At 39.9% G+C, this 20,750-nt stretch overlaps 1 protein-coding gene across 2 annotated transcripts; it reads left to right on the forward strand.

Annotated features, from left to right (window-relative positions):
* The first annotated feature begins 921 nt into the window (after positions 1-921).
* On the forward strand, positions 922-18,183 carry LOC145323794 (uncharacterized). Of its 2 annotated transcripts, none has more exons than XM_080166340.1 (12): positions 922-982; positions 2,563-2,627; positions 2,886-2,931; positions 3,984-4,038; positions 4,534-4,589; positions 4,755-4,881; positions 5,789-5,830; positions 7,390-7,502; positions 8,316-8,394; positions 16,230-16,280; positions 17,371-17,454; positions 17,968-18,183. In XM_080166340.1, exons 1-12 carry the CDS (start codon positions 933-935, stop codon positions 18,091-18,093), a joined length of 894 nt encoding a protein of 297 aa, XP_080022466.1. In that variant the 5' UTR covers positions 922-932; the 3' UTR covers positions 18,094-18,183. The 2 variants fall into 2 exon arrangements, with proteins under 2 accessions (XP_080022466.1, XP_080022467.1); XM_080166341.1 differs by having other exon boundaries at positions 16,230-16,259.
* Positions 18,184-20,750: the final 2,567 nt, after the last annotated feature.

The following is a 20,750-nucleotide window of genomic DNA, read 5'->3' on the forward strand; positions in this document are numbered from 1 at the left end:
AGTTATTTGGTTTGTCAGTCATATTTTTCACCCTAACCCCTAATTGCATAAAATTCAAGAGTACAAATTACATTATAATATAAATAGTTTTAATGGTGAGACAATTCTATATAATAGGTCCGTTCGCCCGAAATGCATAGCTCGATCTTTTCAATTTCAAACTTGGCTTAATGATTCCTGTAAGAATTTGTTACTATTTAGAAGGCATGATGCAACTCCATAATTATGTCCTTATTTCAAACATTTATAAAAAAAATTTATGATATAGTTAACCTATTTATCTGATTTTTTAGATGAATGAGGTATAAGCGAAGCATCTCTATAATCAAGTGTTTAATTAAATTTGTAAGTATGCCCGTATTAAGCATCCTGTATTATAGCTTATTTATGGGGTAGATCTAGAGATAGTGGAAAGTTTAGGCCTTCTAGATATTGTTGAATATTGAATGTGTTTAAGCTATATTTCTTGATTATCCGTCTGATTTTTTGTGCTTCCCTGTAATAAACGTTGTCATCCTTGTTTTGTGATAAATGAATTTTCTTATCTTTTTTTTGTTGATAATAAGCTTTTAATCTGTGTGTACATTTTTATTAAAAAAAACTTGTAATATTATGTTGAAATTAGTTGAACTCTGCATATTTTAGTGATAGCAGTTTAAATCTCAAAGCGGTTGAATGTCTGTCAATATAAGAATATAACGTGCGCATAAGGCAGGTGCGCTTCGCGCACGGAATTTATAAAAAAAATTATTGTTGTTTACAAATGTGCAGAAGGTCAGAAAACATATCCCTCCTAATCGCCCATCTGTCTAAACAATTGTATTTTTTAAGGAGGATTTATTTTGATTTTATTACTAGATGTTTAATCGTTCAGTTTTTATCACTATATTTCAATTAACGTTTGGTTGCTTGATTTAGATAAAAAAACTAAAATGGGTGAACAATTTAAAAGTTCAGTTGAAAAATGGACAAGTTTTAACAGGTATTGTAAATTTATATTACACTAGCGGTTACGCCCCTAATATCTAGGAGCTGTGTATTCAAAATGGACAGAGGGCTAGAAAAATAGCTTAAAATATCCCAAGACTATATAATCCAAAAACAAAAATCCTAAAATTATCACATTACCTATTAGTAAACCCTACCTTAAATAAAGAACCCAATCGGTTCAGTAGTTATTGATATCTTAAGCTACTGTTGTAGTTAGTTAGGATTTAGAAAGCGTGCAATTTTATAATCTTTACCAGAATATCCGTACGTCCATTTTAAACATGTTGATTTTAACTTTTTTTACCAAGAAATTTTTATGTTATACAATTTGATTGATTGATCTGATTTTTGTCATATTGATTCCTAGAATGTAAGTATGTCCATAAACAATATCCTGTATTTAAGCAGTTTTTCAACATATTTACTTAAAATTTTGTTACGACTTTTATACATTTGTATTCTGATTATTCAGTTCTGACACTCTACTAGTGTTAATGTTCGTTTGTCCTACCGTTTCAGAGCTCGCTTTTATGGATGTTGTCATCCTTGTTAAAAGCGAAGCTTTTCTATAATTAGGGTCGGTCCGTCCGTCCGTACGTCCGTACATCCGTAACGGATAGCTTTTTTCGTTAATTTAGGCATGTTAGAATTGTCCTATCGATTTCAAATTTTGCATGGTGATTCCTTTAATAGTTAGGTACGATTTTGAAAGCGTAGCAACTCTATAATCATTAACAAAATGTCCGTACGTCCGTTTTAAACATGTTGATTTTTGTAACTTTTTTAACAACAAATTTTTATGTGATCAAATCATCCGATTGATCTGATTTTTGGTATATTGATTCCTGGGAGAACAAAGTATAATGTTATAAGCGAAGCAACTCTATAATCAAGTCTTAAAAATGTAGGTATGTCCATAAACATTATTATGTATAAAGCAGTTTTTTAACAAATTTACTTAGAATTTTGCTTCGAGTCTTACATATTTATATTCTGATTATTTATTTCTGACAATATATAAGTGTTAATGTCCGTTTGTCCTACCGTTTCAGTGCTTTGCTTTTATGGATGTTGTCATCCTTGTTTTTCTAAAATTAGGGTGTAGGAGTCCGTATGTAACAGATAGCTTTTATCCTTAATTTAAAGGCATGCTACTAAAATTTTCATATCGATTTTTAACTTGACACGATGCTTTCTGTAACTGTTAGGTATAATTTATAAACCGTAGCAACTTTATATTTACCAGAAAGTCAGTCCATTATAAAGATTTTTTGTGTTTTGATTACATATTTCTATATCATTTTAACATCCTATTCTCTTGATTTTCTAAATTTGGATTCATAGGAAGATTAAGCATAATGTTTATAGGCGAAGCATTTGTATAATTAAGTCTTAAAATGTAAGTATGTCCATAGTAAGCAGAAATTATGAAATAGATAGGCATATACGGAATTTTCTAAAGACATTGAAAAAATGTTAAATGTCAAAATTGTTTCTACACTCTTTATTTGTTAGTTTACTGATTATTGAGCTTTGTTTTTATGGATGTTGTCATCCTTGTTATTTTTTGAGGTTGCATACTGAGAACAATATCAAATGTTTGGAATGGATGAAACAAATTTACAAAAATAAAAAAGGTACAATTATATATATATTTAATGTTATTATGAGTTCGCTCTCAGCCTCTAGAGGCTTTTTTTGCCACAAAGAAGGTGGGTGTAAACCGCATCCCCTTCCCCCCTATTTTTTTTAAATGGTAGTGTTTTTTTTCTTGTGGATGGTAAGGTAACCCTCTCAAATATAGCCTAAAACATTCCTTAGACCAAGACTATAATTTCCTGAAACAAATTGAGAATGAATTTTATTTTATCTTCTATTGCTCTATCCTTCTTTAGATTTGAATTTCAATGAGCGAAACATAGTGGTTGACTTTGGATGTGGGTATGTGAGTTTTTTTAGTATCATGGAAAGAAAACAAAGTAGCGCATCGTCGTTTTTTCACAGTAGCTTTCGATAGATTATTACAGGTTAGGTAAGGTAAATGTAAATGAATCCACGCAGGGTTAGAGCCCCCCACAGGGGCAGGAAATATGAGAAAAGCTACTGTGAAAATACGACGAAACCCACTACTTCGATTTTTAGTAGCGAAGCTACTCTATAATTCACTTTGTCTGTCCGTCAGTAAGTCCGTAACGCTATGGGGGAAATGGGATTTACTCAGCTCCTATAAAAGATAGAATGCTGAAATTTTTTGACAACATTCCTATAAGTAAGGAGCACAATTAACTATAAAACATCAATGGCGGTCGGACCACTTTTTAGCAGGTTTTAGGCTATTTTTGTATTTTTCACATTTTTCTGCATATCTTTAGTGTTTATGGTCCGATTTCCAAAATTTTTTCAGTTATAGAAATCAAAATTAAGTTTCCTGTCGTTTAAAGAAAACAACTATGACGGTCAGACTACCTTTAAACAGGTTTTAGGCTATTTTTGTATTTTTCACATTTTTCTCTATATCTTTCTAAAAATTTTTCAGTTATAGATATCAAAATTAAATTTTCTGTAATTTAAAGAAAACAAAATTAAATTTCCTGTCGTTTAAAGAAAACAACTATGACGGTCAGACTACCTTTAAACAGGTTTTAGGCTATTTTTGTATTTTTCACATTTTTCTCTATATCTTTCTAAAAATTTTTCAGTTATAGATATCAAAATTAAATTTTCTGTCATTTAAAGAAAACAAAATTAAATTTCCTGTCGTTTAAAGAAAACAACTATGACGGTCAGACTACCTTTAAACAGGTTTTAGGCTATTTTTGTATTTTTCACATTTTTCTCTATATCTTTCCAAAAATTTTTCAGTTATAGATATCAAAATTAAATTTTCTGTCATTTAAAGAAAACAACTATGACTGTCAGACTACCTTTAAACAGGTTTTAGGCTATTTTTGTATTTTTCACATTTTTTTAACTTGATTTTTGACTTGTTTCAGCACCGGCGAAACCGCAGCTTACTTGGCAAGCATGCACAGATATGGTCCTTGTCAGGTGAGAATATTTAATATTCAAAAAGGTGTTCTGTTAAAATTTGTTTTTCTTGCATTTTATGATTTTGTAGAAAATATAAGAAACTTTTACCTTTAGTTCTAAGGAATCATCATAGGGGTAATGACTTCAGTAAGCATGGTCATGGGAATCCGTTATACTAAAGTAACCGGATGTCTGTCTGTCTGTTTGTCTGTGTGTTTGTGTGTCTGTACCGAAGGATCTCGCTAACCGCTGAACCGATCGGGTTCTCCTTAACAGGGTAGCTTCTCATAGGTCCCGGGAAGGTTTATAACTATGTTCTTGGTGGGTGGGACACCCCAACCCCCCCAAAAATATTTCCACCCCTTAACAAAAAAATTTTTGCTTTTTCTTTTAAAATCTAAAATATGAAATCTCAGGCCTCTAGGGGCGTAGCCGCTAGTTTTAAATAATGGAATAGGACTTAGCTTTTTTGTACTTAGTTTGTGAAACCAAACCATTATTTGTTTCTTATAGGTAGTTGGGTTGGATATCAGTTTGGACTTTATCAAATATGCAGCTCAAAAATTTAGGTATAATTTTTTAGTAGTAAATCTACTTTACAATTCACTTCGCCTGTCCGTCCGTCTGTCACTTCATAATAGAAGAAATTTTTAGTGAAGATTTCTATGACAAATGTAGTTAAAGAAAAAAAAATGTTTAAATAGACAGTGTTATGACATCTATGGTTTTTCTAGAAAGATCAACAATGTGGTATATTTCTGGAGTCAATATCTAGAAGATCTAGAATTTCTAGAAGATAAAGTTTCTGTGGTCACCTGTTTTACAGTTCTACACCTGCTCTCCTCTGATCAAATAAACCAGGTAGAAATAATATTCCATTTTCTTATCCCTATAAAATAATTAGTAGAAAATCTTCGGCTACTTGTTATAATTATAAAGTAGCTGCCCTTTCAAAAATAACCGCTTCATAATATTTGCAATTAATAAAATCATGTAAAAATAATGTGATTTTCTAAACAACTTTGAAAAAACATGCTTTTTGCAATAAATTCCATTATGAGAGATAACAAAATTTAAAAATATATATTAACAGTACAATAAACAAGGATGACAACATCCATAGCACAATAAAGCTAGAATGGACAAACGGACAAAGGGAGTTAGCGAGTAGATGTTCATTGGTCTCAAATAACGAGTAGAAAGTAAAGAAATCTTTCCACATATAAATTCATGTATTTTTAACATGCACAACAGGCTAACGGAACAAATATCTGGATATTTATTGTTCAAGGACTTTTCAACAAAATTTTGAAAAAATTATAAATTGATAGGTATAGAACTAAACAAAAAGGAAATTTGCCTATAATTACAAAGTATAATAAAGTCTGGTTGTCTGTCTAAAGTTTAAGATCTCGGTAACCGCTGAACCTTAAGATTGTGCTCTGAGTCTAATACATTCTAATTTGTGTGTTTCTTCCCTGAAAAATCATGTATAGCATTTTATTGCAGACAATTTTCCACAAATAGTAAAATAAAAATCATAATATTAATACCAGTTTGTTAGCACAGGCCCCTTTAATCTTATTATTTTTTCAGTTTGATATCCGCGATAAGCTTTCTATAATACGATGCGAAAAATAACTATTACGTTACAAATTAAATTGTAGAGAGGCTTTACTCAAAAAAACAAATAAAAGGAAAAACGTATTTTTATCACTTAAAGATTAAAGTTCATTAACAGAAAAAAACGATAAAGTTTTCCGTTCAGGTGTTAAAGTTCTTTAAGAAAATATTGGTCCTCAACGGAAAGGTACTTTAAGTAGCGTAGCTACTCTATATAATTAGGACATGTCCGTACGCCTGCCTGTCTGTCATTTGAAATAAGTATATACAAAATGAAAAATGTCAAAACTATATAAACACCAGTACCGTTTTTTGAAGTTTATTTGTTTGTCTTTATATTCCAGGCATAAACGTACAAGGTTCAAACCTTTGACACCCCTGTTTTATCCCCCTAAAAATAAAAAAACAACTTGGACGTCCCTGATTTCAGGGCTCAGCAGGCAGGCAAGCGTCAATAACCTGTAGGCCTCAAGGAAATCAATCTTTTACATTTTTAAAAATCAGCTGAAAGTTTAAACCTGACCCAAATATGGCAATTCCTTTTTTTCTATGTATCCAAATGGGTTTAAATATGAGGCTCAATCACGGCTGACTCAAGTAAGGTCTGTGGGCTGTGAATTTTTCGACGTTGCGTTTGGATATGTTTGTCTTTGTTGATATTATTTGCTTTTATTATTTACATAGGTGCCTTTGAATGACTATCAATTAAAAAAAATTTATGTTCTCTGTAAATATTTTAAAAAGTTTTTGATTTTAACCTTTAGCTAATCAAATAATATATGTATAATTAATAAAATGTAATAGAATTTTAACATTTTAATAAAGAAATTATGTTGTAATCTATAATACAAAGTAGAACGATGTCTGTCTGTCTGTCTGTTTGTCCGTCCGTCCCTTAAGATCTCGGTAACCACTGAACCGATTGGATTCTACTCTTCAGGGAATATACCTACTGGCCCTATGGTGGTTTTAGGCTATTTTCTTGGGGGGTGGGACACCCCCAACTCTCCCCAAAAAAACAAAAAATCCCCCCCCTATTTTTTTTGTAGGTTATTTCCTTGGTGGTCCTTTTACGTATTTCACCCAAATTTTTTTTTATCACCTCTTAGGGCAAAGCTCCTAGAGGCTAGGGGCGAAGCCGATAGTTATTCATAAAATGAATTATAAACAAGGATGATAATATGAATAAAAGTGGAGCCAATTTAAACAGTGGGACAAACGGACATTTAGAGTATTAGTGAGAAGTAACTTAATAAATTCTATGTAAATTTGTCGCAAAATTTGATAATTACAGAATGCTTAATTATAAGGACATACTTACTTTTAACGACTTCAATATAAAGATGCCACGTAAAATGTCTTTGAATTTAAAAAATAAAGTTAATTATATAAATAGATGGTGTCAAAAACATAAAAAATCCTAAAATTCAAAACAGGGACGTTCAAGTGGGATGGGTAAATTGGTATTTCTCAACACCCTACCCCCCCCCCCCCCTAAAAACATTTTTGTGATGCCGTAGTAACCCCCCGATTTTAAAAAAATATATTAGATAACCCCCTCAAACTTTAAAAACCTCTCCTATTTACCCCCCCCCCCATCCCAAGACTTGCCATGTTGTCTAAAATGAAACTCATGGCTAAAAAATCCTCATGCAAAGTTTTAACACAATTGGACTATTCTAACATGTCAGAGCTGATCCTAAACGTAGAAAAAGCATCAACTTTGAAAATATTTATATATTTCAGGTTTTAGTTTTACATTACCTGGGAAGGACCAACGAATGTTTCAAGATTTACCTAGAAATTTATTTGAAGCTCCAAGCCAATCCAAAATGGAGACCTTATCTTCTACCTAACATGTAAGATTTTTCTAGAGATTTAATTCATTTCTACTCTTTCACACTAAGTGTCTTGTTAACAACAAATTTTTTACTTATTTTTTAAAGCGAAGCTTTTCTATAATTAGGGTCGGTCCGTCCTTAACGGTTAATTTTTTTCCCCTTTAATTGTCTTATCGATTTCAAACTTTGCAAGAAAATTCCTGTAGTAAGTAGGTACGACTTAGAAAGCATAGCAACTCTACAATCGTTAACAGAATGTCTGTATATCCATTTTAAACATGTTAATCTTCGTTTGTCCTACCGTTTTAGAGCTTCGGCTATCCTTTAGGTCAGGATTGGTTAGGTTATATTAGGTAATAGGTAACCCTGTAGGGTTAGGAGACCACAGGTATAGACCTCGCATGGTTATGGCCTCCTGTAGTGGTGAAATACGCCCAACCCTTACTTTTTTATTTAAAAATTCAATGATGGGGGAGGGGTCAGCACTCGACAGCCAGATGAGGAAAAGAAACGTTTATTCTTTTGTCTGTATTTCCTTTTCTCTAAGAATGAAGGCCATTTAAGATTCTTAACAAAAATAAATCATTTGGCAGATAATCATATCACATTTTCTCCTGAAATACCGTTTAATATTTCTTGATTAAAACTCGGACAGGCAAATTAAGAAAGTAAGTTTTAAAGTAGATTCTCATTTTTTATATATTTAATTATTAGATGTCTAAAAATGTAGAAAACAATGGGGTTATCGAATTCAACTCCCCCCTCCTCAAGTGCTCCTAGGCCTCTAGGGGCGTAGCCGCTAGTAAAAACTATAAGGTAATTGATATTTAGTTCCCAGCATAGAAGTTTGGATTTGATGACGACAGAACTTAAAATTCAGTGTGATGATATAATTACCAAATTTAAAAAGGTAAATGTATATCCTATTTTATAAACCAGTGAGGACTTCTTGTCTGTAGCTTTAGACTGCGATAGTTTCTGGACCGATTGAGTTCTCTATTTTAGGGAGTCTTTACATAGGTCCTGGGATGGTTCTAGGCTATTTAAATAAGTCTTAGGATGGTTTTTATGCTATTTTGACCTCCCCCCCCCTTCGAATGTAAAGCCTCTATATACTAGGGGCGAGGATCTCTGCCTGTCTGTCTGTCTGTGTGTACAGAAGGAACTCGCTATTCACTGAATCGATATGGTTAACAGTGTTGTTTTTCATAGGTCCTGGAAAGGTTTATAGCTATTTTGGGAGAGGATACCACCATCGTACTAAGAAAAATCGCCCCTAGAAAAAAATGCTTCCCCTAAAAAAAAATAAACCCCCTTCACCACCCTAAGTTGCCCCTAGATACCCTAGCTAGGGGCGTAACCGCTTGTACATAATGTTGTACTAATGTACATATTTAATAAGTACTTTATAATCGATGGATTCATTCATACATAAATAATGTTTAAATAATATAGGGCTGGACAGCCGCACTTAAAAAAAACATTTTTATACTATTCGCATCTGCTTCGAGCTATTTTAACAAAATCGCGTTTGCCAAACCATTCCTGTAAATGTAATTTATACAGAATTAGATAGATCAATCATTTAACATAAATATATTTAAGAGTTTTCTTATATCAGACATACCCCAGTGATAGAGGTGAAACTGTGGTATTCGGCAACCGTGAGCCATGTCTATGGCACCCCTGATCTGGGGTTCGGTGGAGGGTCAATGGCCCTCCCCCGAGTCCTGGGGAAGGGGTCTAGTGACCCCCTCCCTACGCTTAGAATTAATGATTTGAATCTGTCATGTTTATTATGGTTAACTGTATTCTTAATTCTCCCCCACCCTTTCCAGGGATGGGGGAATCATTATTGCCCAAACTGACCATTGTATATATATTATTTATGCTTTTATGTTATGATTATTTATTCCTATCCATGTAATTATTGTTTGTTGTATATAACTCCAGTATATCTTAACCCTTCAATAAAGTGACAACTAAAAGTAGATGTTGATCATTATCTAGTGAAAGCTAGAGAAGCGTAGCTTCTCTATAGTAAGGTGTCCACGTCTGTCACACTGCCGTAATCTAATTGAACTCCGGTGTCTGCCATTGATCCTCGGCGGATACCACAACTTTGGTGACAGCTGTGTGAGATTACGGCGAACCACAAGTGTAGAGCAGACGCGCATCCGAGGCTAAGGTACTCCCAGCAGTGAATCTGGCAAAACTGACGCAAGCAACCTGAATTACCCACCCTGGACAGCAAAGTTTAACTCTGCATCCGGCAGTTGTGGAAGCAAAACAGCGAAATCTGACGAATAACCGCGAGCAGCGCTGATATCTAACGGAGAATTGAGCGCCAAAAGGGCTGAAACAGGCCTGCGGACCGGCTGAAACAAGCCAAATACGTGTAGACGGCTGAAAATAGGCCAACTTTACTGCAAGAAATAGCAGGATCCGAACCAGTGGCGCTAGCAGGACGGGACATTCCCTGCCGCCGATAGGCTGAAACATGCCACATAGCTGCAAGCTGCGAGCTAACATACGGGTGTAGTGCACCAGAACAGAGAAAAACTACGTCAACCCCGAGTATCCTGAGAAGCTACAACGCAGCCACCCATCTAGAAGACAGATATTATATCACATTTGCAGGGATTACCACCCTAATGTGATGACCAAACAATAGATTTATGAGCAAAGCTTGGCAAACAAATTGTTGTGTTGTGATAAATCTAAGAATAGAACAGGCTTGGATTACTGTTTATTGTGATAACAGCTAAAAATAGAACAGAGTTGGTCAACAAATCTGTTATGTAATTGTGATAAGGACAGCAATAAAAGTTAGATGTAATATAATCAAAACAATTTCAAGCCCACAGCACAATAACAAATACACCCCTTATTCCAAGGGAAGGGGAGGGGGCCCCTCTCCATTTGAAGACAAATACAATCAGGGTTATATAACAGATAAGCCTAAGATTAAGAAGCAGAGGCCCCATTACACCAACACACAGTTACCCCCTCCCTCACAGTGGGAACGGACGGAGTTACCCCCGTCCCCTCACGCGCTTCCCCCTTCCTACCCACACTAGGCCAAGTCCGTCTGTAGTGTGGAGCTAGCGATCGGATATACAGAGCGCCATTCACGGGTAGCGCAACAAAGTGCGGAAAACATCATAAATCCAACGGACGAAGCGGACCAATGAGGGAGCGAGCTGAGGGGTGAGAGCGCGTTTTCCCCGTGTGCGCGGATTTGACGGCGCGAACGCGCGTTACAAGGACAGAAGATTCCACGTACACACACACACACACACACCTTCACACCAGAGCAGAGCTACTCCATAGCATCTAACAGGGGTATTTTTAGCAAATAAAGAATTGCAAGTTTCTTTCCTCCTAGCTCTAGTGTGATAAGGGAAAACCCAATCAGTTCCTGACAGCAGTTCAGACCCTCAACATCTATCTACCTCAACATCTAACCATTGATAAGTACAGCTAAGTTATACCTTTGCAACTAAAACTCCCAACCTAGTGATACAAACAGTGTTGGCTGTTAGGCTAGGAAGCCTCAAGTGACAACCCATTCATTGTAGTCCTGTATAACTTTGTGCCCGCCGTTTCACCGTTGACCCAATGGACCAGCATCAAGTCCCAGGAGGTGACCAAGCCCCAGGATGGCTCCAGGATGACCCTCAGCCGGCCCCAGCCGAGTACCGCAAGCTGATGCTGAGCAATCTGCCGGAGTATAGAGGGCCGCCCAAGCAGTCCTGGTCGGCACATATCCGCCGACTGGAAATGTCATGGGCGGCTTACCGCGTGCCACCTCATGATTCCCTCAACCGCCGCAACGCCCTACTACTGTCATTGGTAGGGCAAGCGGCGGAAATGGCGTCCCATCTGTTTGGCGAGGCAGGCCAAGCCTTGACCTACGAGCAGGTCAAGACCGAGTGTGAATTGTTATTTCGTCCTGCTTTTGAGTCCCAAACGCTTAAACAAGCGTTTAGGGACTACAAGCAACACTCGACAGAACCTATACAGGCGTACATATCAACAAAGTGCGCCTTGTATAGGGACGCCTACAATCATGAGGATCTTGAATTGTTGGTGGACGAATTAAACCGTGGAATTCGTAACGCCAATGTAAAACGCCTCATGATGAACCATGAAATTGCGAGTGTACCTGAGTACACTCGCAAGGCCATGTTCACCGTGACCATGGTTACTAAGCAACTGAAGGAGGGTGTGTGCTTAGTGGACTCGACCGACGGGCTGACTGGATCTGCCTGCATCCAGTTGCCCCAATATGACGAGTCGGAGCCAATGGAGATTGGCTCCTTGGCTCCGGGTCTCCACCAGATGGGGAAGGTCGCTCCAGATGACAAGGTTCCAGGCCGCTGCTACCGCTGCCAGGGGAGAGGCCACCGAGCTCGAGACTGTCCAACGCCTATGGAAGTTAGCCAAGAGGAGAGGCGCACCCAGCCACGCCGTGACCGTTCTGCCAAGTGTGAGCGTTGCCACTATGACGGCCACACGGCGGCCGAGTGTAGAGCTGACTGGGCCCAGGTAGCCAGCCGCAGGCGCACCGCCGACAAAGGTGCCCCTCCAGGGAAGCCCAGCAGAGTGGCCCATATGGAAGGGAGCGCGCCCCCAGCACCACCACCGCAAGCAGCCGCCTCCAGAGCTGCGGACCGAGCCGATGGGATGCCGCAGTTCGGGACTGTCCCAGCTAGGATCAACGTACTGGGCGGCGCGGCTGAGCCCAACCGGGTTGGCCTAGGCTTCAGTCTTAACCATCTGGGGCCAGAGCTGATACAGCCCAACAACATAGCCGAGCCAGAGGTGCTGAGGCCCCAGCCTTTCAGTCTCAATATGATGGAACCTGCCCGACCGAGCCTACCCAGCAAGAGTGGAGGGGCGCTGCCCAGCGTCCCTGAGACGGTGTATGGGGAGGCCCTGGCAGCCGCTGAACGAGAGAGGCAGGAGGTGCTAGCCAGCACCTCTGCATCGATGTATGGGACGCCACCCGGCGTCGCCACCTGGGATGATGGGGGGGTGCTATCCAGCGCCTCCCACCGTGTGCCTGGGGCGACAACCGTCGCCGCCACCGAGATACCTGGATCCTGGAACAAGCCAGCCTCCAACCTGATGTCTGGGGCGACCCCCGTCGCCGCCACCGAGAGACCTGAGTCCTGGAACGAGCCAGCGGTCCCAGAGGAAGGGGTGACACCCGTCACCCCCAGCCAGCCAGCGCCACCAGCCTGCAGTGAGAGCCCAGCTACATGCCAGCCAGCGCCACCAGCCTGCAGGGAGAGTCCAGCTACATGCCATCCAGAGCCCTCTACCAGCCAAGGGAACCCAGCGGCTCACCATCAGGATAAGTTGAATTTGTTAAATGTATTGAATCCAAAACCTTGTAAACACCCAGCCTTGCCTGTGCCCCCTGCACTTGAGGCTGGGGAGATTGAAAATTGGGAAAATAAGGGCTTGCCTGTGCCACATGCACCTGAGTTCCTAGGGCAGGGGAGGGCATTGAGTAAGGGCGAGCCTGTGCCACATGCACTTCAGCCCCATGCCACTGGGCATGCCTTGGACCAGGGAAGGGAGCATTTAGGGCTAGGGGAGCCGACACCCAGGCAAGTGCCAGTCGCTTGCCAGTCTGTCATTGGGGAGGGTATCGGGGTGCCTCGGCCGCATACAGATAACGCTCAATGGAAATTTGTGTCTAGCCAGGAGCAGCCCAGCCGTGTCCAGCCCCAAGAAGCAGCCGTGACCAGAATCGGAGATCCCCAGCCGCGTGCACGAGGAAGATGGTTACCTGGAAGCCTCTCCCATTGGTGGATGGTCCTGTGGGGCCTCCTTCTGGCAGCCGTGTGGCCTACAACCAGCTACGTCCTGGTGGGGTGGGACTGTGCCAACCCCACCCATGTCACGTCTTACAACAAAGAAAAGATGTGTGACACGGAGCCCCTACACCAGGAGGTGCCCCTGGGCCACGACATCCACGTCCTGCAGCAAGTCAAGGTGAGGGAAACCACTGGGTTCAGCTGTCAGCTCACCGTGTCCCAGTGGACATTCAGGTGTGGGGTATGGGGTCACCTCAAGGTGACCTCGGTCCCCACCCTCATGAGGCCAACCAAGATAGACCCAGAAGCGTGCCGAGACCTGGCCAGGAACCGAGTATACACGTTGCCAGGCAAGACCCAGCCACTGACGTTCCAGCTGAACCACCCCCTGTTCTTCACCGTTGATGTAGTGGGCGCCCTCGTCAACAGCCCCGAGGGGGTGGGTTGCGAGGGGGAGGACGTCCACTTTGAGGGCCAGCTCTACCGCAATGAATTAGTGCTCCAGGAGCGGCGGCTGCTGGTCAAGGAGGAGACCTATGTGGTGGAGGATGGACGGGTGGAGTCCCAGTCTGACCACCTGACCCTCGACTGTCCCCATTCTGAGCTGTCCTGTATCACTGGGGAAGCAACCTACGTGTGGGACCACCTGGGAAGAGATTGCCCCTTGAGGCTGATCCGCAGCCTCCAGCCCAGCCTGGTGAGGGATGCATATCTGGTTGACCATCAGGCCCAGTTTTTCATCAACATGACCAGCCCCACCTCAATTGTGAACTGCGACTTCGAGGCCCATGCCACCAACCATCCAGCGCTGTTTGTGGCCGCTGACCCAGCCGCGGCTGCGCTGCCCCGAGTGTCGGCCAGGGATGTTGACGTTCCCCTCCAAGCACAGATCCATGCAGGTTATATTGGATTCACCCTGGAAACACGCATGAGGAGCACTGCAGCAGAAGAAGTAGCGGCCAACTGCTGGAAGCTCCAGCAACTAGATCCGGCCCACCCGGTGCGTGTCCAGGGGAGCACGTTCTCGGTACTGAGGGGAGACATCCTGCTGCAGCTGACCTGCCAAAGGCACAAGTATGTTGTCCGCGAACACAAGGAGTGTTGGGACAAAGTACCAGTGGAGCCCACAGGTTTTGTAGACGCCGTGACGCGGGTATACAGTGAGCACGCCACCAAGATTCCCTGTTCCTCCACCTACCCCCTGACTGTGCACGCAGAGGAAGGCTGGATAGAGTTGACCCCTGCTCCCAAGAAGAGGCCACCCCCGCTGGATACGCCCAAGCAGTTGTTGACAGACCCCTTAGATGACTTCAGTTCAGGTGGTTTGTATTCACAGGCTGAGTTGAACGACTGGCAACAGCTGCTGGCGTTCCCAGCATACAAGAGCGCCATGCTGACCGGCCTATCCTATGGCTCCTGCGTTCAGCAAGGCAGCTGTTCGGCCACAGGAGACCATGGGATAGTGTCCTACAACATTGACCGACTGGCGGAGGAAGGAGAGGCAGCCCTGGATGTCTGGGCAGGATTTAGACAAGCCATCCACGAGTGGGGAGATGGCGCCGCCATCTTGTGCTTGCTGCTGCTGATCCTCAAACTGCTGGGGGACCTCACCATCATTTCTCTGGCCGCAGCACAAGGAGGAGTCCGGGCAGCCCTGAATGCGATATCACAAGTGTTCCTGTACCACCCAGCCTTGTATAAGAAGGCGATGGCTAGAGCCAGGCTCAACCATGCCAAGTCCCGGGACTTTTCAGTGGACTGGGATGCCATCCCCATCGGCAGGGAAGCAGCCGAGGAAATGGTGTCTATGAAATCAACTGACAGCGGGCATGACCGCCCAGGTAGACCAGGACCGCCCTCTGGCAGACCCCGCGGCCCCTCAGGAGGACAGGCCGCTGCTCAGACACTCAACCTGGCAGCCAGTGCCCCAGCCGCTGCCAACAACAACCCGCAGGTCCCACTGCTGACCGTTCCAGCAACAAATGTGCCACCACCAAACCTGATACCTGCCGGCGCCGACCAACGTATCCAACCCAAGGCAGCCTCTGCCTTCTATCCCACATTGGGAGCCCATCAACCCTAAGAAGATACTCACCACTAGGATTCCATTGAATCATTATCGTTTGTATATATTTTTAGCCCTAAGGAGCGGGCCGAAGGCCTCAACCACTGTCGGAAGTCTGGTAGGGAAACCATCTCCCAGCCTTCCGAGGGGAGAGTTGTGGTATTCGGCAACCGTGAGCCATGTCTATGGCACCCCTGATCTGGGGTTCGGTGGAGGGTCAATGGCCCTCCCCCGAGTCCTGGGGAAGGGGTCTAGTGACCCCCTCCCTACGCTTAGAATTAATGATTTGAATCTGTCATGTTTATTATGGTTAACTGTATTCTTAATTCTCCCCCACCCTTTCCAGGGATGGGGGAATCATTATTGCCCAAACTGACCATTGTATATATATTATTTATGCTTTTATGTTATGATTATTTATTCCTATCCATGTAATTATTGTTTGTTGTATATAACTCCAGTATATCTTAACCCTTCAATAAAGTGACAACTAAAAGTAGATGTTGATCATTATCTAGTGAAAGCTAGAGAAGCGTAGCTTCTCTATAGTAAGGTGTCCACGTCTGTCACACTGCCGTAATCTAATTGAACTCCGGTGTCTGCCATTGATCCTCGGCGGATACCACAAAACGACTTTATCCTTCAAAATGCCTTGGCGAACACAGAAATTTCACACTCCCAATAATTTAAAAGTGGGTTAGGGGTTTATTTATTACTTTTGGTCACAGCAGGTTAGTTTATATTTTGTACTCTGTGAAGCCCCGCAGTGTTAGGGTTAGACATTGGGAGAAAGGGGATGGGGGTTAATGCTCGATAGGCACTTTAAAGGATATAATTTTTTTTTTGTAGGCCAATTTTCGCCTTGAGCATATAGACAAGGTTTACAAACCATCATGTCAGGTTAACATCAAGTAAAAATAATAAAACTAAAATACTTAACACAGCTCTCTAATCTGGGACGTTATCATACTTGTGTATTTATGAAAAATTGTTTGAGTATTATTTTCAACATCATCTACTTATTACCAGCATAAACGTTCAAGGGGGGAGGGTGAAGTGGTGTTTAAAAATCTCTTAAACGTTGAAACCCCTCATTTTACCCCCTCAAAAAAATGTGCATTAGATTACCCTCCTAAAACCTTTAAAACCTCTCATTTTACATCCTCAAATAAAAAGTTTGGAGGTCTCTGATTACCAATTTTTTTTTCTTATGGGGGGAGGAGGTTCAGCTATGTTGAATATTTCTAGATTAGCACAATTTCGTTGTAGTAGCTAGATCTTCAGCTTAATCCAGACGGAAGAACATAAAGACATACGGGTATAGTCCCTTTCGTAACATCGCACCTTTTGGGGCGATTCTTCGTATTTTCCACAGTAGCTTTTCTCCTATTTCTAGCCCCTGCGGGGGGCTCTAACCCTGCGGGGCCAATTACCTAACCATGTGGGGCAATCACCTAACCCAATAAAACCTAAAATAACCTATAAAACGCCATTTAAAAATACGACGAATCGCCCCTTATGTGGCGATGTTACGAAAGGGACTATTCCCAGACAGACTTCTAGAAAGACAAAATAGACGGACAGATAAACACAAATACAGAGACACATGAACAGACGAAAATACAGATATAGACAGATAGATATGACTGACAAACAGACAGATCATCCGAAATACATCGTTTTCCTGGACAAGTCCCTTTCGTGACAACGCCTCTTAAGGGGCGTTTCATCGTATTTTCACAGTAGCTTTTGATTATTTAGGTTAGGTGATTGCCCCGCAGGGTTTGGCTATTGACCCCACAAGGTTAGAGCCCCCCGCAGTGGCTATAGGAGAAAATCTACTGTGAAAATACGATGAAACGCCCATTAAGATGCGTTGTCACGAAAGGGACTATACCCATTCTCCTTCAATATTGAACATAGTCCCTGCCTGTTAAATGACCGGCCAGGTTTTTCTGCATACAGACGGCGGCATGATGGTTGTTCTCAGAGACCAATGAACGTGATTATCAATGCCAACACTGTACATACCATCATGTCTAATCAAAACATCAGACACATGGAGTTTGGAAAGGTAATCCTCATATAAAAAAGAAGTAACAGGATCTCCATCTGTCTGTATCGCAGGATTTCGCTAACTGATGAACCGATATGGTTCTCTTTTACAGTGTAGCTTCTCATAGGTTCTGGAATGGTTTTATATCTATATTGAATGAGTGTATATTTCACATGTAACAGGAAGTTCTGCACCGATATGGTTCACCTTTATAGCTGTAAAGCTTTTCAAATATATTTGCATAAAGTTTATAAATATGTTTTTGGGTGGGGGTCCTCTATTCCCAAGAAAAATCAATAAAGATATTTGATATATTATTACTTGGATGTTGCACAAGATTTTCATGTACTCTAATAAAGTGATAATCGCAGCTGGCTAAAATAACAATGCCCCATCCGCCCCCTTTATCCCATCCCCTCCCCTCCATTGAATTAACGAACTGAACAATAAATGAGGTCCATGTTAGCAACCAAAATTAACGACAATGTATCCATGTTTAATTATATTCTATATCCATTATTCTTATTTTAGGCATATGATGAAATACCGGAGTCAATGTATGAAGAATTTGCTCAAGAATTTTCCAGATTATTTAATCTTGTTTCTATTGCACATAATTCTCAATGTGCTATGCTTGTATTTCAAAAATATCAATAATAGTTATTTATCGCATCGTATTATAGACAGCTTAATGCGGATATAAAAATGTACAAGTATACTGGAAAATATATTCTTTTTTATAATCTATATCTTTATTGTCCCCTAAGATCCAAAAAAAATATTATTTGTATTTTGTTTCTAGATATTAGACAGATTAAACACATATAAAAGTAACAGGATGTCTGTCTATCTGACTATAAGGACTGAATGATCTTGCTACCAATTGAACAGATATATTTCTCCTTTACAGGTTTAACTTCTCATAGGTCCTGGGAAGGTCTATAACTATAACCTCCAAAAAGAAATCGCCCCTAGAAAAAATTAAATGCAAAAAAGACTTCTTAATCAACTATAAATTAAATTTCTAAAGGTCCTCCTATGTCATGTGTGAATAAAGGCTGGAATTTTTGTTCGGCTATGGATACTATTAATTAAGCAATAGCTGCAGTACTTAAAAACAAGGACTTGGTAGCTACGAACATTTTATTCTGTCCTGGTTTGAAACTGAATTGACAGATTGGCATATCAGAATGGTTATCCATGTATCGTATTATGGACATCTTTCCGCGGATGAAAAATTATAAGGGGCATAAGGCTGGGGATAAGAAAAGGGATTTTATTTTTATAATTTTCTTTTTAAATTGTCTGTAATACAATGCTATGCATGATTTTTCAGTAAGGCTGAGAACCAATTCCTATCCGGCGGATATTAAACGGCCATACTGCAAAAGGCTTGGACATTCAGCTGATTCTAAATGTAATGGAACGTCTTTTTACCTATGGCTTACAGGTGGCTGCAGAATAAGAGATATAAGTTTTCCGGAATTGTAATGTAGGGAGTAGATTTGAAATCTGCATCAAATTTTAAGGATTTTTTATAAAATTCGTTTTTTGTAAAATTCTTTATCTAAAAGCGAAAATACATTTTAAGTTAATTAATTTTGACCAATAGGATAGGTGGATTTAAAAATACCTGCGCTCTAATTGGTTGAATGATGTACGACATCCAATCAGAGCGCAGATTTTTTAAATCCACCAATCACAGATGCCAAAATTAATTAACTTAATTTGTATTTCCGCTTTTAGATAAAGAATTATACAAAAAACGAATTTTATAAAAAAAATCCTTAAAATTTGATGCAGATTTCAAATCTACTCCCTACATTACAATTCCGGAAAACTTATATCTCTTACTGCAGAACCCTACTTATAACTGGATAAATTTGATACTTCTTAAATTAGTAAGTAAAAACATAAATTAAATGGCACAAGTGTTTTTGCAAAATATAGGTATAATTAATTAATTATGTCCTATTAGTAAATGCGCAAAATATATTTGAAAGAATTCAAAAATACTTATGTTATAGTTGGCTTACATCTAAAGCCTATGCATAAATAGATCATCAAAGCCTACGAATACCAGAATTTGTACATTGAAATTTATGCATCAATATAATTTACAGCTTTATGTTCTCTAGCTTCCTGAAGGGAAAAGTTTGAATTATTTCCCACTGAAATATCCCTGTGCTGAATTTTGAATAAAATATACTAGCGGCTTCGCCTCTAGGGGCTTTGCCCAAGAGTTAATGAACTGCATTTGATCAACCCAATTTTTTGTATTTTAGATTTAAAAAGAAAAATTTTGAAAAAAATCTTTGGGGGGGGGGGAAAGGTAGTTGACCTCCTAGTTTTTAAATTTTAGTTTTAAAAAGGAACATAAATTCATTTTTTGTAGAGGTATTTCTTTGGGAGGTTGGAGGTGTCCCCCCCTCACCTAAGAAAATACCTTAAATCCATCACAGGACCAGTAGGTATATTTACTGAAGAGTAGAGCCCAATCAGTTTTGTAGTTACTGAGATCTTAAGCTTTATACAGACAGACACAGTTCTTCTTTGTATTATAGATTTGTTGTTAAACTAATACTGTAAAAAATAAATTCAAGATTTTTAATCATTTAAGACAAAACTCGCCTTTTTATGAGATTTTAGTGCCTTTGAAAATTGAAGGTTTTAACTCTACATCGTTATCCTTGTTAAGTATTGAATGTGTTGTTAACGTTCCTTATCCCGATCTGTTGAGCGTCGCTCTTAGGAATTTTATCATCCTTGTTATTAAACCTTTCGTTGAAGTCAAATGAACACTAACACAACAATAATAAAAAACACTTGTTTGTGAATCTAAGCTAAATTCACGATTCTATAACATGATAAGCCAAATTTAATAAGATTTCCTATGATAGCCTTGTAATTTTGGTGGATTTCCTTAGTCTTAAAATGTTTGGTTCTTAGAAGAAACTTACATAAAATGTATAATCAGATGAAATACAGGTATAAAACAAGGATGACAACATCCATAAAAGCGAAGCACTGAAACGGTAGCACAAACGGACAATAACACTTGTATAGTGTCAAAACTGAATAACCAGAATATAAATGTATAAGAGTCGAAGCAAAATTGTAAGTAAATTTGTTGAAAAAATGCAAGATACAGCATAATGTTTATGGACATACTTATATTTTTAGGACTTGATTATAGAGTTGCTTCGCTAATAACATAATACTTTGGTGTTCCGGGAATCAATATACCAAAAATCAGATCAATCGGATAATTAGATCACATAAAAATTTGTTGTTAAAAAAAATCAAAAAATCAA

This window comes from Acartia tonsa, chromosome 7 (assembly GCF_053477335.1).
Source record: "Acartia tonsa isolate MP-2025a chromosome 7, ASM5347733v1, whole genome shotgun sequence".
Taxonomy (NCBI): Eukaryota; Metazoa; Arthropoda; class Copepoda; order Calanoida; family Acartiidae; genus Acartia; species Acartia tonsa.

Coding starts and splice junctions, on each gene's coding strand:
- LOC145323794 (XM_080166340.1), top strand. CDS start 933: ATGGGTGAACAATTTAAAAGTTCAGTTGAAAAATGGACAAGTTTTAAC. Junction 8,395..16,229: donor TAATTACCAAATTTAAAAAG/GTAAATGTATAT, acceptor TTTTTTTTGTAG/GCCAATTTTCGCCTTGAGCA. Junction 17,455..17,967: donor GACACATGGAGTTTGGAAAG/GTAATCCTCATA, acceptor TTCTTATTTTAG/GCATATGATGAAATACCGGA.